The sequence below is a fragment of the Belonocnema kinseyi genome, chromosome 8 (genome assembly GCF_010883055.1).
Source record: "Belonocnema kinseyi isolate 2016_QV_RU_SX_M_011 chromosome 8, B_treatae_v1, whole genome shotgun sequence".
NCBI lineage: Eukaryota > Metazoa > Arthropoda > Insecta > Hymenoptera > Cynipidae > Belonocnema > Belonocnema kinseyi.
In genome coordinates this window covers 41,987,781-42,000,822 of record NC_046664.1, presented here as the reverse complement: position 1 = coordinate 42,000,822, position 13,042 = coordinate 41,987,781, and the positions used below count along the sequence as shown (strand labels likewise).

General features: G+C 25.9%; 1 protein-coding gene across 1 annotated transcript; it reads left to right on the top strand.

Moving 5' to 3' along the window:
* The first annotated feature begins 549 nt into the window (after positions 1–549).
* LOC117178111 (protein dj-1beta-like) lies at positions 550–11,558 on the top strand. The gene is made up of 4 exons (XM_033369361.1): positions 550–756; positions 4,789–4,944; positions 5,054–5,246; positions 11,226–11,558. Exons 1-4 carry the CDS (start codon positions 583–585, stop codon positions 11,351–11,353), a joined length of 651 nt encoding a protein of 216 aa, XP_033225252.1. The 5' UTR covers positions 550–582; the 3' UTR covers positions 11,354–11,558.
* The last annotated feature ends 1,484 nt before the right edge of the window (positions 11,559–13,042 follow it).

The window sequence follows — 13,042 nt, the reverse complement described above, 5'->3', positions numbered from 1 at the left end:
CAATTATTTATGATTATTCCAGAATTTTAACCATTTCGTTTGATTTAATATTTGTACATTATTACAATCCATATGTTTCATACAGCTGCATGGCCCTTAAAAAAATCAACGCGTTCCGATTTCTAGCGGAAAACAACGAAAAATAGTCAAAAACTTTCTTTTGCAACTTTTATTTGTTTTTAAAATATTTTTTTACATATATTTTTTATTTTTTAATTATATTATTTTAAAGGATAATTTTACTAATAGAAAAAATTAATTTTCGTCTGATGGAAAAATCCCAAATTTCGAAATAAAGAACAGAGAAGCAGGAAATGCAAACAGGAGCGGAGCGAGTTCGACTGGAGCCCAAGTTTTGTTATAGGCCTGATTAAAAAATAAAAATGATTGTCAAATAAAGTAATAATTTTTAGAATTAACTTATTCATTGGAAATATTACAAATTTCTAGAGACATTTATAAATTTTCTAAATTTTCTAATCAGGATATCAGAAACCAGGGTCCTTGGTAGTGTAGATACAGTCGACTTTTTGTTTATCTGTTTGTGTCTGCTGTTGTTTTTCTAATTGCCTTCACTATCAGATGGTGTCCAGTTCCATTTTTTCAAGGCTTTTGTTCACGCAGTTTAAACATAGTAACTCGATTCTTTTTGCGAATTATTGTTCGACAATGTCGAAAACCGCAATTTTGCTTTTGGCTGAAGGAGCCGAAGAAATGGAAGCTATTATAACAGCAGATGTTTTACGCCGCGCCGGGGTAAGTTTGGTTATGTTCAGTTATTAAAATTAATAGGATTAATAATTGAATTTTAGACCAAAGAATCGAGTTTTCAACTAATTTAAATGAGTTATTCCCTAAACAATATATATTTTCAAGCAAAAATGGGATAGTGTCATTTTCATTGAAAAAACTATTTTTCAACTAAAAATACAATTTATATTTTGAACAAAAGAAATTAATTTTTATCTAAAATGATGTATTTTTAACAGAAAGTGTGAATTATTAAGCAAATAGTTGAATTTTCAACCCTAAAGATAATCATTATACCATAAAATACCAATTTTCAACAAAATAAATTATAATTTTCAGCTAAACAATATAAATTTTCAAGCAAAATTGGAATAGTCTAATTTTCAACTAAAAAACACGAATCGTCAACAAAATAGTCAAAGAAATTAATTTTTATCTAAAATTGTAAATCTTCAACCAAAAAAGTGAATTTTCAACCCAGACAGATTTTTCAGTAAATAAAGAAAAAAATTTCATCCAAAATATAACATTTTCAAGCTAAAAAGACCAATTTCCTGGAAGATAGTTCAGCTTTCAACCTGAAGATTAAAATTTTTAATTAAAAAGTTGAACTTTCAACCGAAGAATATGAATTTTCCACAAAAATAATTTAATTTTCAACCAAAAAGAACGAGTTATCAACATAATAAATGAATTTCAACTACAAAATATAATTTTTTTTGTTATCTCCTCGTTCGTCATGCCGGAAAACGAAAATTCGCGATTTTTATCATTTTTATTGTGCACATAAATTTTTTTACACTTCAAATTACCTTAAAAAATGGGAAATTCTGAAAAAAAATTTTAATAAGACCGAGGCTGTGTATACGGAAATTTTCCGAATGAGTAGCCAGATTTTTTTAGTACGAATTACTTTAAGGGTGATCAATTTAAAAAAAAATATATCACTATCTAAAAAATGGATTTTCAACAAAGTAATTCAACTTACAACTTAATTTTTTAAGTTAGAAATATAATTTTTTTTACAAAGTCAACCATTTTGGTGGAAAATTAATATTTGGTTAAAAATTAATCTTCTTCGCTGAAAATATTTTTTTTAATGAAAACTCATTTTTTTGTTGTTAAAATTCATTTTTAACAGCAAATTGAACTATTCCATTATTGGTGGACGAAATTTTAGGGTTTTAGTTGAATATACAACTCGCAGAAATTTCATCTCTTAAAATTCAACTGTTTTTGGTTTCAAATAAAAAAATGTTTGATTGAAATATCAACCGTTACATTTTTCGTGGAACATTCCATCTGCATATTTGAAAGTGGAATTGCTTTATTAAAAATTCTGTTTTTTTTTGTTGTGATTTTATGGTTCAAAATTCTTTTTTTTTAAGTTAAACATTAATCATTAAAATTAAAAATTCATTTCTTTGGTTAAAAATGTAACTGTTTGGTTGAAAGTTTTTGTTCGAAAATTAATTTTCTTAGTTTACAATTTAACTACTCTGTGTTTAGTTGAAAATTCAACTATTTGGTTGAAAATTCATACAATACATTTTGATTTTCCTGATTTTCCGATCAAGCCATCTGATCACCTTAAAATAAATGCATGGTGGCTTACCATAATTTAGAATTTAAACGTTCAACATGTTGTCGTGTCAAATCATTTCAAATAAAAATATACAATTTTCAATTATAATTTATTATAGCTAAATAATTATAAAATAGAAAAGGTCGAAATTTGATTGCCATGTTAACGAAATTCTAAATTATTTCCTTTTAATTTATGAACAATAATTTAAAAGTGTATAAATTTGAATTTCGAATTTAAACGTTCATTTTTCCAACTTTAAAATATTAAAAATTGTACAATTTTTAATTAAAATCCTTCATAGTAATTGTAAAATAGAAACGGTTGAAATTTGAACCATGTCATATTAGCAAAACTCAAAATTATTTAGCTTTCATTCAAATAATCCAAAATTTTATCATTTAAAATATAAAGCCTTTTAATACTGGACCTACTATAAATCTAGAACACTCAAAATCCACATTCAAGATAAATTAAACAGCGTTTACAGTTCAGGAAATATCCATTGTTTTTAAATTACTCAACCTTGTAAATTTTTCAAGTTCTAACTTTTTAGTTATAATTTTTTAGGGTCTCGAAATAAAGTATTCAATTTTGGTGGCGTTAGCTTTGTAATTGTGTAATTTTGAATGTTTTTCGTTTCGAAACTGAGACACTTAAATTTCATGTTTTTGGAAAAATCAAATTTAAAAGATTAACAAAAGGGAAACCATTAGATTGAACTCTGTTAACGATTTGAAGAAAACTGTAATGTTCGGTAGTGTAAAAACTTCAAGCCTTTTAAAAAGCATTTAATCAGCTTCATGTTTTTAAACTGATAAATTTTGAATCCTTATTTGAAAAAAAACTTTGTTAAGCTTCAAATTTTGTAAATCATTAAAATAAAGATTGAAGTATTTGGAAATGTCTAATGCTTATAAAATGTGGATAATTGAAGGAGTTGGGGCATGTGTTTTTAAAAGGTTATAATAAATGTTAGAAGATTCGAATTTTAATTTTTCTGTCTGAAATATAACTAATAACGTTAAGTTCTCTAACGATAAATACAATAGTTTATATTTCAGACAAAAGGATGAAATTTGAATAAATATGGTTAGTTTTCTATTAAATAGACCAATTTTCAACAAAGCGGCCTAAATTTTAAACTGATTAGTTGGATTTCTAACTAAACAAATAAATTTTCAATGAAACAGTTGCATTTTTCACGATCAAAAATTAACCTTTTACCCAAAGACATTAATTTTCAATAGAAGTGTTTTCTGTCAAGAAAGATTTTTCAATCACATTTCACATTTTCAACCGGAAAATATAAAGTCTCAACAAAAAAAGTTAATTTTCAATAAATAGGGATGACTTTAAAAAAAAAGTTGTTAAATAGAACTAGAACTGCTGCCATCATTTTTAGTGAACTCACGTTAGCATGGGTGTAGATATTTATTATTAAAATTAACATTTTTTTATCTAGCACCATGTGCAATAAATTTGTAAAAATTTTAGAGAATTCCAGTTGCAAATCTAGACTACTAGCGTGGCTCTTTATTCATTATTTTCCACGTTTTTTTCCGGAGTACTTTTTTGGCTGTCAACCTTTATCCCTTCATTTAAGAGTAATTGCAACAATAATAATGTAATACTGCCGTAATTTAAGAAAACACCGTTAACTGCAAAATGAACGAAGCTTAGAAAATCGACGAAAACTGTTTGAATCTGTACTCACGTGTATCGCGGATTCTAATTCATTTTCTGCAGTTTTTTTTGTTCTTGACTAATTTGCATATAAACTTTTCATTTTTGCAACAAAAATTGTTTAAAAAAGTTAATTAATTATCTAAAATGCATTTAACGATGTTGATTGGGATGCTGAAATTCAGAAAACGCCTGTCGTGATTTGAGAAAACGCCGTTCACGGCAAAAGAATTTCGCAGCTAAAAATAAATGCAGTTACGGCGTTTCTCGAATTACAGACGTTTTTTCTCGAGGTTCGATAATTCCGGAGAACGGTGTAAGCGCGTACGGACCTCTTGGGAATGACGAAGGCTCGAGATCACCGCCCGATAATTTAGTGAAGTCCGTAACTGCCCGTTGCGGCTTTTTCTCGATTTTTTCTGTGACGTATTCAGCTGTCCATGATTTAAGCCTGCAGTTAACGGTCAGTTACGACTATCTTCCAAATCACGACTCGTCAAATTTTGCAGTTAACGGCGTTTTTCCATGATTTAGCAATAATTATTCTAAAAGTTATTAAAAATTTGAAAAATTATTTTAATAGTCAGGTGCATCTTTTCTTCACGATTCCAACGATATAAAAAACTCATTTTTCGAATTTTTGCAGTTAACGGTGTTTTCTCAAATCAGACACAGTTTTTAAAACTGAACCGCTTTTTTAATTTGATTGAAAGTCGGTCAAAAATTGAAGAATTTATTAAATTTTAAGAAAGCTTTTCTATTTGTAGGTTCTCGTAACGATTGCCAGCATTACAAACGATTCCTGCATAAAGTGCAGCCGCGACGTAAAAATTTGCGCAGATGCAAAACTCGCTGATGTAAAAGATACAAATTACGACGCTGTTATTCTACCCGGTGGTGTTGGATGGAAAAATTTGGCAGCTGTGAGTATAAACTTTGACCAGTAATATAATTTGCTGATGTTAGATACTGAAAACCATAATAAATTATCAAAATATTTAACAAAATTTGTTTATAACAACGTTTTTTCAGTCGGCAAAAGTTGGAAACTTGCTTAAGAACCAGGAATCAAAAAACGGACTAATTGCTGCGATTTGTGCTGCTCCAGCTGTTTTAAAAGCTCACGGAATTGCTAAAGGGAAGCAAATCACTTCTTACCCATCCACTAAAGAACAACTGACAAGTGATTACAAATACATCGAAGGACAAATGGTCGTAATCGATGGTACGATATATATTTGATAAGTTTTCATAAACATTGATCTTATGCAAAACATAAGACAAAATCAGTCTCAGGGTTGCTACAAAAATCTGATTTTAGAATGTAATGACTTTTAGCTTTCAGGATCTGCTTTTGATGAAATTCTAATTTTTTTTTAATTCAGTATATTTTATTTATTTTTAACGTATTCTACTAATGGCAGACTAATTTTTCAACAAATTCTTGTACAATTTTTAATTTTCATTTTTTAAATAATTTTGGTCAATTTAGAAAAGTGACTTCTACTTTATCTACAGTTGCAGGGCATATGAGTGAAATATGGGCATATGAGAGGAGTTGAAGAAATCCCTGTTTTAAGTCAAAATTCGTCACATTTGAAAAGTTCCTGCTTCGAAATTTTAGAAAAATAAATTACTTCAAGTAGTTTTTAGAGTAAAAGTAGTATTTCGAAGAGGAAATATTTCTGAATTATAATATATATTTTTTTTATATTTTTCGTCGGGAATTTATGTTTTTACATTCTCATCTTAATGAGAAGGTTTTATTTAAAATTTCATTTGTTTGGTTTTCATCAAATCTCCACGTTTTGAAACCCCCTGAGTCAGAAAAAACTATTTTTACGCAGGTGTTTGTCTGTCTGTAGTCTGTAGTCTGTATTATTTAGGCACGATAACTTTCGAAAAATTGATCAGATTGGATTCTGCTTTGACACACTTTTTTAATGCCTGAAAATAAAGAATGAGTTTGTAAACCAGCGATTTTGGATGAAAATTCAAAAAGTGAGCGCATTTTTAAAATGTTTGAAACCACATTTTTTTAAGATTTAAAAATTCTATGTACGGTTATTCATAGCACTCAGAAACTCAAACAATTGAACCTAATCACTTTTTTCTATAAAAAGAAAATGATCAGAGTTTAAGCATTTTCAAAATTAAAAAAAAACTAAAATGAACATTTTAAGCCAAATAACGCATGATTTGAAAATATGAATTACCTAAAATTGCGCGCTCTGGAAAGATCTACAAATTTGTTATGCATCACTTTTCGATAGGACGCGTAGTTTTTGTTTTTAGTTGTAAAAAACAACATTAAAAATTAAAAAAAAAATGGTTGGACTAACGACACAAGCTACGAAAAAAATGAGGCCAAACTTGTTTACCCAAAAAAGAGCTACAAATTTTTAATAATTATTTTTTACAGGATGCGCAGTTTTTGTTTTATGCGTAAAAAACAATAAAAATAAAAAAGTTAATTTTGTGACAAACGACACAAGCTATAAAAAAACAACAAATAAACAAAAGTTACGAGAAACGCGAGAGCCAATTTTAATTGAAAATTCATCTCTTTAAAAATATAACTACTTTGTTGAAAATCAATTTTTCAAATGAAAATTTAACTATTCCAGTAGAAAAATTAACTATTTTTGTTTTGAAAATCCGATTTTTTACATTCTCATTCATGAGAGTGTAATTTGATCGGTCAAATTTTCGATATCTGGTTTTTAACGGATCTTTACGTTTCGGCACTAACAGAATCCGAAAATCATAACAGTTTATCATCTGTATGTCTGTCTGTATGTATGGTTACCTGAATTTTGTAGCGACACTAACTTTTAAAGGATTTGTCCAATCGAGTCAGCCTTTGATACATTTTTTAAGGTTCCCAAAATGAAGGTTCAGTTCGTTAAGCAGATATTTCCAACAAAAATTAATAAATTTAGAGCATTTTCAAAATTTTCAATTTTTTTTTCTTTAAATTATAGAAATTTTTATCAAAGTTTCTTATAGATGGGTAGAAGACTTGTAAATTATCGAAATAAAATTTTTAATTTCCATGATAATTAGAAAAGTTATATACTTTTGAATATTGTGAAAATGTTCAGAAAAATAGAAAAAAATATTTTTCTGGTAGATTAGGATATTTCATTTAAATCCACCACTAGATATCAAATATATTTAGAAACTATCTCAGTTAAATTTTTCGATTAGACAAAAAGTTAGAGCTTTTTCAAAATTTGAATAAACTTTTTTTAATGAGTATTAGAAATTTTTGTCAAATTTTCTGGCACGTGGCAAAAATATTTGCAAATTATCCTAATGACATTTTTAAATTCGATAAAACTTGAAAAAGTTATATGCTTTTCAACATTTTGAAAATTTTCAAAAAAAAAAGGAAATTTTTAAAAATAGATTAAGGAATATCGATCCAAATTTCTACTAGATATAAAATATATTTTTTCGAAACTATTATCATGAAATTTCTTAATTAGACAAAAGTTCCAAAAGTTAGATCATTTTTTAAAATATGCAATTTTTATTTTTAAGAAATCCATAAGTTTAAAGCGTTATTTTTAGTAGATTTTAACAGAATTTACAAATTATTTTGGCTGAAGTTTTTCAATTGCACAAAAATTATCGAACGCGAGGCGCGAGTTTCCTAATGAGAACGTAATTGTCAAAGACGTAGGTGCTTTGACAACCTTCTTTAAAAACAAATCGAAAAAAATTGCAGTTACAATTTACGGTTGTAATTCCTCAGACGTTCTTCATTTTTTTAGTTGAAAACTCCTTATTTTGTTTATAATTCAACTATTCGAGTTGTAGATCCATAATTTTAGACGAATATTCATCAGTTTGGTTGAAAGTTAATTTTTCAACTGAAAATTTAACCGTAAAATTTAGATGAAAAATTGGCATTTTCTAGTTCAAAATTTAACAATTTGGATGTAAATTTGTCTTTTTAAATTGAAAATTCTTTTATTTCGTGAAAAATTCACTATTTTGTTGAATATTGACAGTTTACTTATCTCTTAGATAAAAAATTTTCGTATTGATTGAAAATGCAGGCATTCCAGTTCTTCCTTTTTGGTAGGTATAAAATTCAACTATTCTAATTGAAGATACATAATTTTAGTCGAAAATTGATCAATTTCGTTCAAAATTAATTTGTTCAATTGAAAATTTTACCTTTGAAAAATTTTAAATCGTCAGTTAAGATGGAAATTTATTTGATTTACTAAAAATGTTACTATTGCATTTTCTGTTGAAAATTGAATTTTTTCTTGTTAAAAATTCAACTATTTGGTTAAAAAATGTTCTCCTTTCATTGAAAATTCAACTATTTAGTTAAAATTAATGTATTTTATTAAAAAGTTGTATTTTTTTGGTAGAAAGTTAATTTTTTTGTTTGAAAATTATTCTGATTGTTTAAAAATTATTCTTTTTGGTTTAAAATTGAACCATTTCAGTTAAATATTCATCATTTTAGTTGAAAATTCATCTGTTTGGTTTAAAATTCTACTATTACAGTTGAAGATTTATAATTTTATTTGTAAATTCATTTATTTTGCAATTTTCTGCTCTGTTGAGTTAATGAATGTTTAGAAGGAACGTCATGATTTAAAATAAATGGTTGCGTTATTTCTTTTAATTAACCGGGAAAATGCAAAAACTTGACCGCGAAATGACCCGGAATTTGAAATCGTCTGCGAATTTCCAGCCTGATTAAGGAATTTTCAAAAATGATAGAATTTTAAACAATGATCATTATTATTATATTATAACATTTTTTTTAATTCTGGAATTATAATCGTATTATTTTGATTGATTAACAAAATCAATCCGTATCAATTCGAAAATTTAAAAGTCACCGTAAAATAATTTTGAAGAAAAAAAGACAGCTCTCTAAAATATAGTGGAGTTTTCAAACAAATGGTAGAATTTTTTAATCAAAACAAATTAATTATGGACCAAAAATATAATAGTAGACTTTTCAAATAAAAAGAATTAACTTTCAACCATGAAAGATGAGTTTGCAACCAAAAAAAAAAAAAATTTTCAACAAAAAGATGAATTTCAAATTCAAAAGGACGTATTTTGTATCTAAAAGGACGAATGTTTAACAAAACAGTTCTATTTTTTACTAAAAAATGCGATGTTTCAAGAAAATACAGTTGAATTATTTAAAGAAAAAAATTCCCGGCCATTTCCCGGTTCGAAAACATTTTTCACGGTCAATGAAATTGACAAATTCGAACTGAAAAGCTAACAAATTTTTACATTTAAAGTACTGAAAACTGAACTAATAAATAAAGCACCCAAAGTGGAACTCTAATTTTAAACTATTAAAATTGAAGTTTTAAAAGTTTTTTATTTCAAAAATGTTGTATTGAAAGGCTCAATAATTTACACGTATAAAATGGAAGCAAATTATACTTTTCAACTGAACAATTTTAAATTAAAGGCAGTTAAACTGCCAAATAATTTTTTTTAGCTTTTATAAATTATAGAGTTCAAAGATGCAGATTCAGTTTAAAAAAATATATGGACGTTATCACTTTTAATTCTCTAAACTAAAGAAGCAGAAACTAAAGAAGCAACCATTGCATTTAAAAATGTTCAAAATTATATCATTTTAAGCAATTTAAGCCAGAAGTATTGAAAATAGAACAATTACGAAAGTTGTTCTACAACTTTCTTAAAATCCTACCAAATAAAAAAATGTCCTTAAATTCTTCCACATTAATTTTTGACAATTTTATAAATCTTTCTAAATATTTTAAAATATTCTCTCGAAATTAATTTTTTTAAATAGACAATCATTTTCAATTTTACTAGAAATATTAAGGAAATGTTTTTTGTTCTTTTAAAACCTTTCAAAATTCTTAATTTTTTGTTCGAAATCTGCAAAAATCTATATCTTATTTTAAATTAGGCCAGCCGTCGGCTATTTGCCTCAAAATTTCGGTATGAATAGCCGGATTTTTTGGTATACGTACACTTAGTTTAAATTATTCGAAATAATTTTCAATTTTTCAAAACTTCTGAAAAATGTCTTCAACTTAATCAAATTTTTTCTAATAATGATAGGCGTACAGTTGCTATTTATACAGCAAAATTCAACAATCTGTCCTACAAATTAGGTTTTTTTTTCAATAGAACAATTTGAAATGGCACATTTAAAGTTGAGTTTTTTTTGTCTTTAGTTTTAAATATTTGATTTAAAATTACTGATTTTAGATGAGCAATCAGATATTTCTGAATTTTAAGTAATTGTTCTTTTTATTCATTAAAATATTTCAAATTGAATGGTTTAAAAATGGAACATTTTAGATTGAAACAATATTTCAAATTTAATAAAAGTCTTTAATTATTAATATATTATTTTCAAGTTATTTTAAAATTGAAAATAGTTTATAACTTTTCAATCGGGTGTTTAAATTTGTTTAACTTACAAGACTTTCCAATTGAAACAGTTTAACTTTTAACTTTAAAATCTGAAAATTCGAAAATTGTGAACTGATTCCGAATCGTCTCGAAAATTCAATTACTATTCACTTTTCAATCCTGAGAGTACAGTTCCATTTTAAAAATCATTAATTAATCTATATTCACAGTTGACCAACTAAAAATAATTGTTATCCAAACTATTCGATTTCAAACGCTTCTAATTTTTAATTGCTTAAGTCTTTAAAACTGCATTTTAAAAATCTTTTAATTAATGTGTAAACTTAAAAATTAAAATCTAAAATGCAACATTTTTCGAATCATGCATTCTAAATATAGCTATATATATATATATATATATAGCTAAATAGCTATTTAAATAATCAATTTAAAAACGGTTGAAATCAAATACTGAATCCAAAATAAAATAGTAGACTTTTGATATAAAAAGAATTAACTTTCAACCATAAATTGTTGCCATTTTGGTCTTATAATATCATAATGAAATGGAAATAAAACTTTTAAATTGCCACTTACATAAATTTAAAAGAAAATTCTAGTATATCGGGACTCCAGTTTAGTATAATTTTTAACCAGAAATATGATATTAGACTTCTTAATTAAATTTAATTAGTGATCCATTTATATTGCGTCATTTTTCCAAAACTCCATGACATTTCCAAGTCTTGCGGCAACCCTGAATATCGATATAATAATCATTAAATTTACTAATTGATAAAAAACTTGATCATTTCAGGAAATATAATAACTAGCAGAGGTCCAGCAACAGCTTACGCTTTCGGATTGGCTATCGCTGAAAAACTGTTGGACAAAGAAACAGCACTTAAAGTTGCTGAAGCTATGCTTTACGACGGATACAAATAATTTTTAAAAATCACTTTGTTCTTGGAGATCAACGATTTGCAGAAAACAATAATTTTGTATTCTAATTTAATCTTATTAATACTTTTCGGTGAGAAAACTGCTTTATATTCCTTTAATTATTATGAGAGTTCTATTCTGATCCTACTTTGTAAGATATTTTGTTGTGATGTAAATAAAGGCAAAGGAACGATTGAATTGTAAAGTACTTTAAAATATTCAATTTTTTAGTAGTATTTATTATTGATAAATTAATAGCGTTTTTCAAATACTGTACAAAAAAAATTTTATATTTAGACCACCAGTCCGAGAAGTTATAGTGTTCGGATTTTGATTCTCCAAATTTTAAAGACAACACTCAATTCCAGATTTTTTCTAGATTTATCAAGTTACAGGGATTCAATTAATATGATAAATGTAGAAAGATTGAACACATTATATTACGAGATATTCTTAAATATATTCGCACCATCCATTAATTAAATAATAATAAAAACGTTATTAATCATTTCATGAACTTGGCTCTACAGTCCATGCGATTAAATAATTCTTCGAAAAAAGTTTTATTTTATAAAAAAGACGACTTTTCAACAAATTCATGAATTCTTAATCAAATAGTTGAAATTTTAACTAAAAATATCAATTTTCAAACATATAGTCGAATTTTTAACGAAAATATACCAGTTTTCAACCAAAAATGAAATAGTTCATTTTTCAATAAAAAAAATTATTTTCAACCCCAACAAAAATGGCTATCTGCTACTTGGAATAGATGAATTTTAAACCAAAAAGATGAAAATTTAAGAAAAGAGATAAAATTTTAACCAAGTAGTTTTATTTTCCACCAATAATACGAAATTTCAACTAAAATGATGCATTTTTAACTTGAATACTTGAATTTCTAACTAAAAATGGAATAGTTAAATTTTCAGTTAAAAAAAATGTTTCAGCCGAACGAATTTTCAACTAAATAGATAAATCTTCAACTGGAACAGTTTCATTTTCAACCAAGAAATGAATTTCTATCAAAATACGAATTTTCAACAAAATGTATAAATTTTTAACCGAAAGACATAAATTGTCAGCAAAAAGTTTATTAGTTACAGGTGAATTTTCAACTAAATAGTAAATCTTTAAAGGGAACAGTTTAATTTAAAAAAAAAAAAATGATTCTGTAAGTAAATGATGATTGTTTACTAGGAAAATTGACTTTTCAATCAAAAAGATTAATATGTATATATAAAAGACGAATTTTCAACTAAAAAATATCATTTTTAAACCAAAAACGCAATGGTTACATTGTTTATTAAAAAAATTAATTTTTAACCAAAGACTAGCATTTGCAATTAAAATGATGAAATATCCAATTAAAATAGTTACATTTGCAGTAAAAAAATAAGTTTCCAAACAATAATAATTTTCAAGAAAATAGTTAAATTAAAAAAGAAAGATTACGTTTTCGAACAAAGCGATTAAATTTCAAATAAAAATACAAATCTTTAACTGGAATAGTAGAATATTAAATAAAGAAGATTGTTCAGCTAAAATGATGAATTTTTAACTAGAATTGAATTTTCAACAAAAAAGATTAACTTTTACCAAAAAAGAAGAAATTTTCAGCTAAAAAGAATTTTTTAACCAAAAATGGAAATTAAATTTGCAGTTTAAAAATTAATTTTAAATTAAAAAATT

Excerpts from the sequence above, each read along its gene's own strand:
- LOC117178111 (XM_033369361.1), top strand. The coding sequence starts at position 583 with ATGGTGTCCAGTTCCATTTTTTCAAGGCTTTTGTTCACGCAGTTTAAA. Across the intron at positions 757-4,788 it reads ATGTTTTACGCCGCGCCGGG|GTTCTCGTAACGATTGCCAG; the intron begins GTAAGTTTGGTT and ends TTCTATTTGTAG. Across the intron at positions 4,945-5,053 it reads GATGGAAAAATTTGGCAGCT|TCGGCAAAAGTTGGAAACTT; the intron begins GTGAGTATAAAC and ends ACGTTTTTTCAG.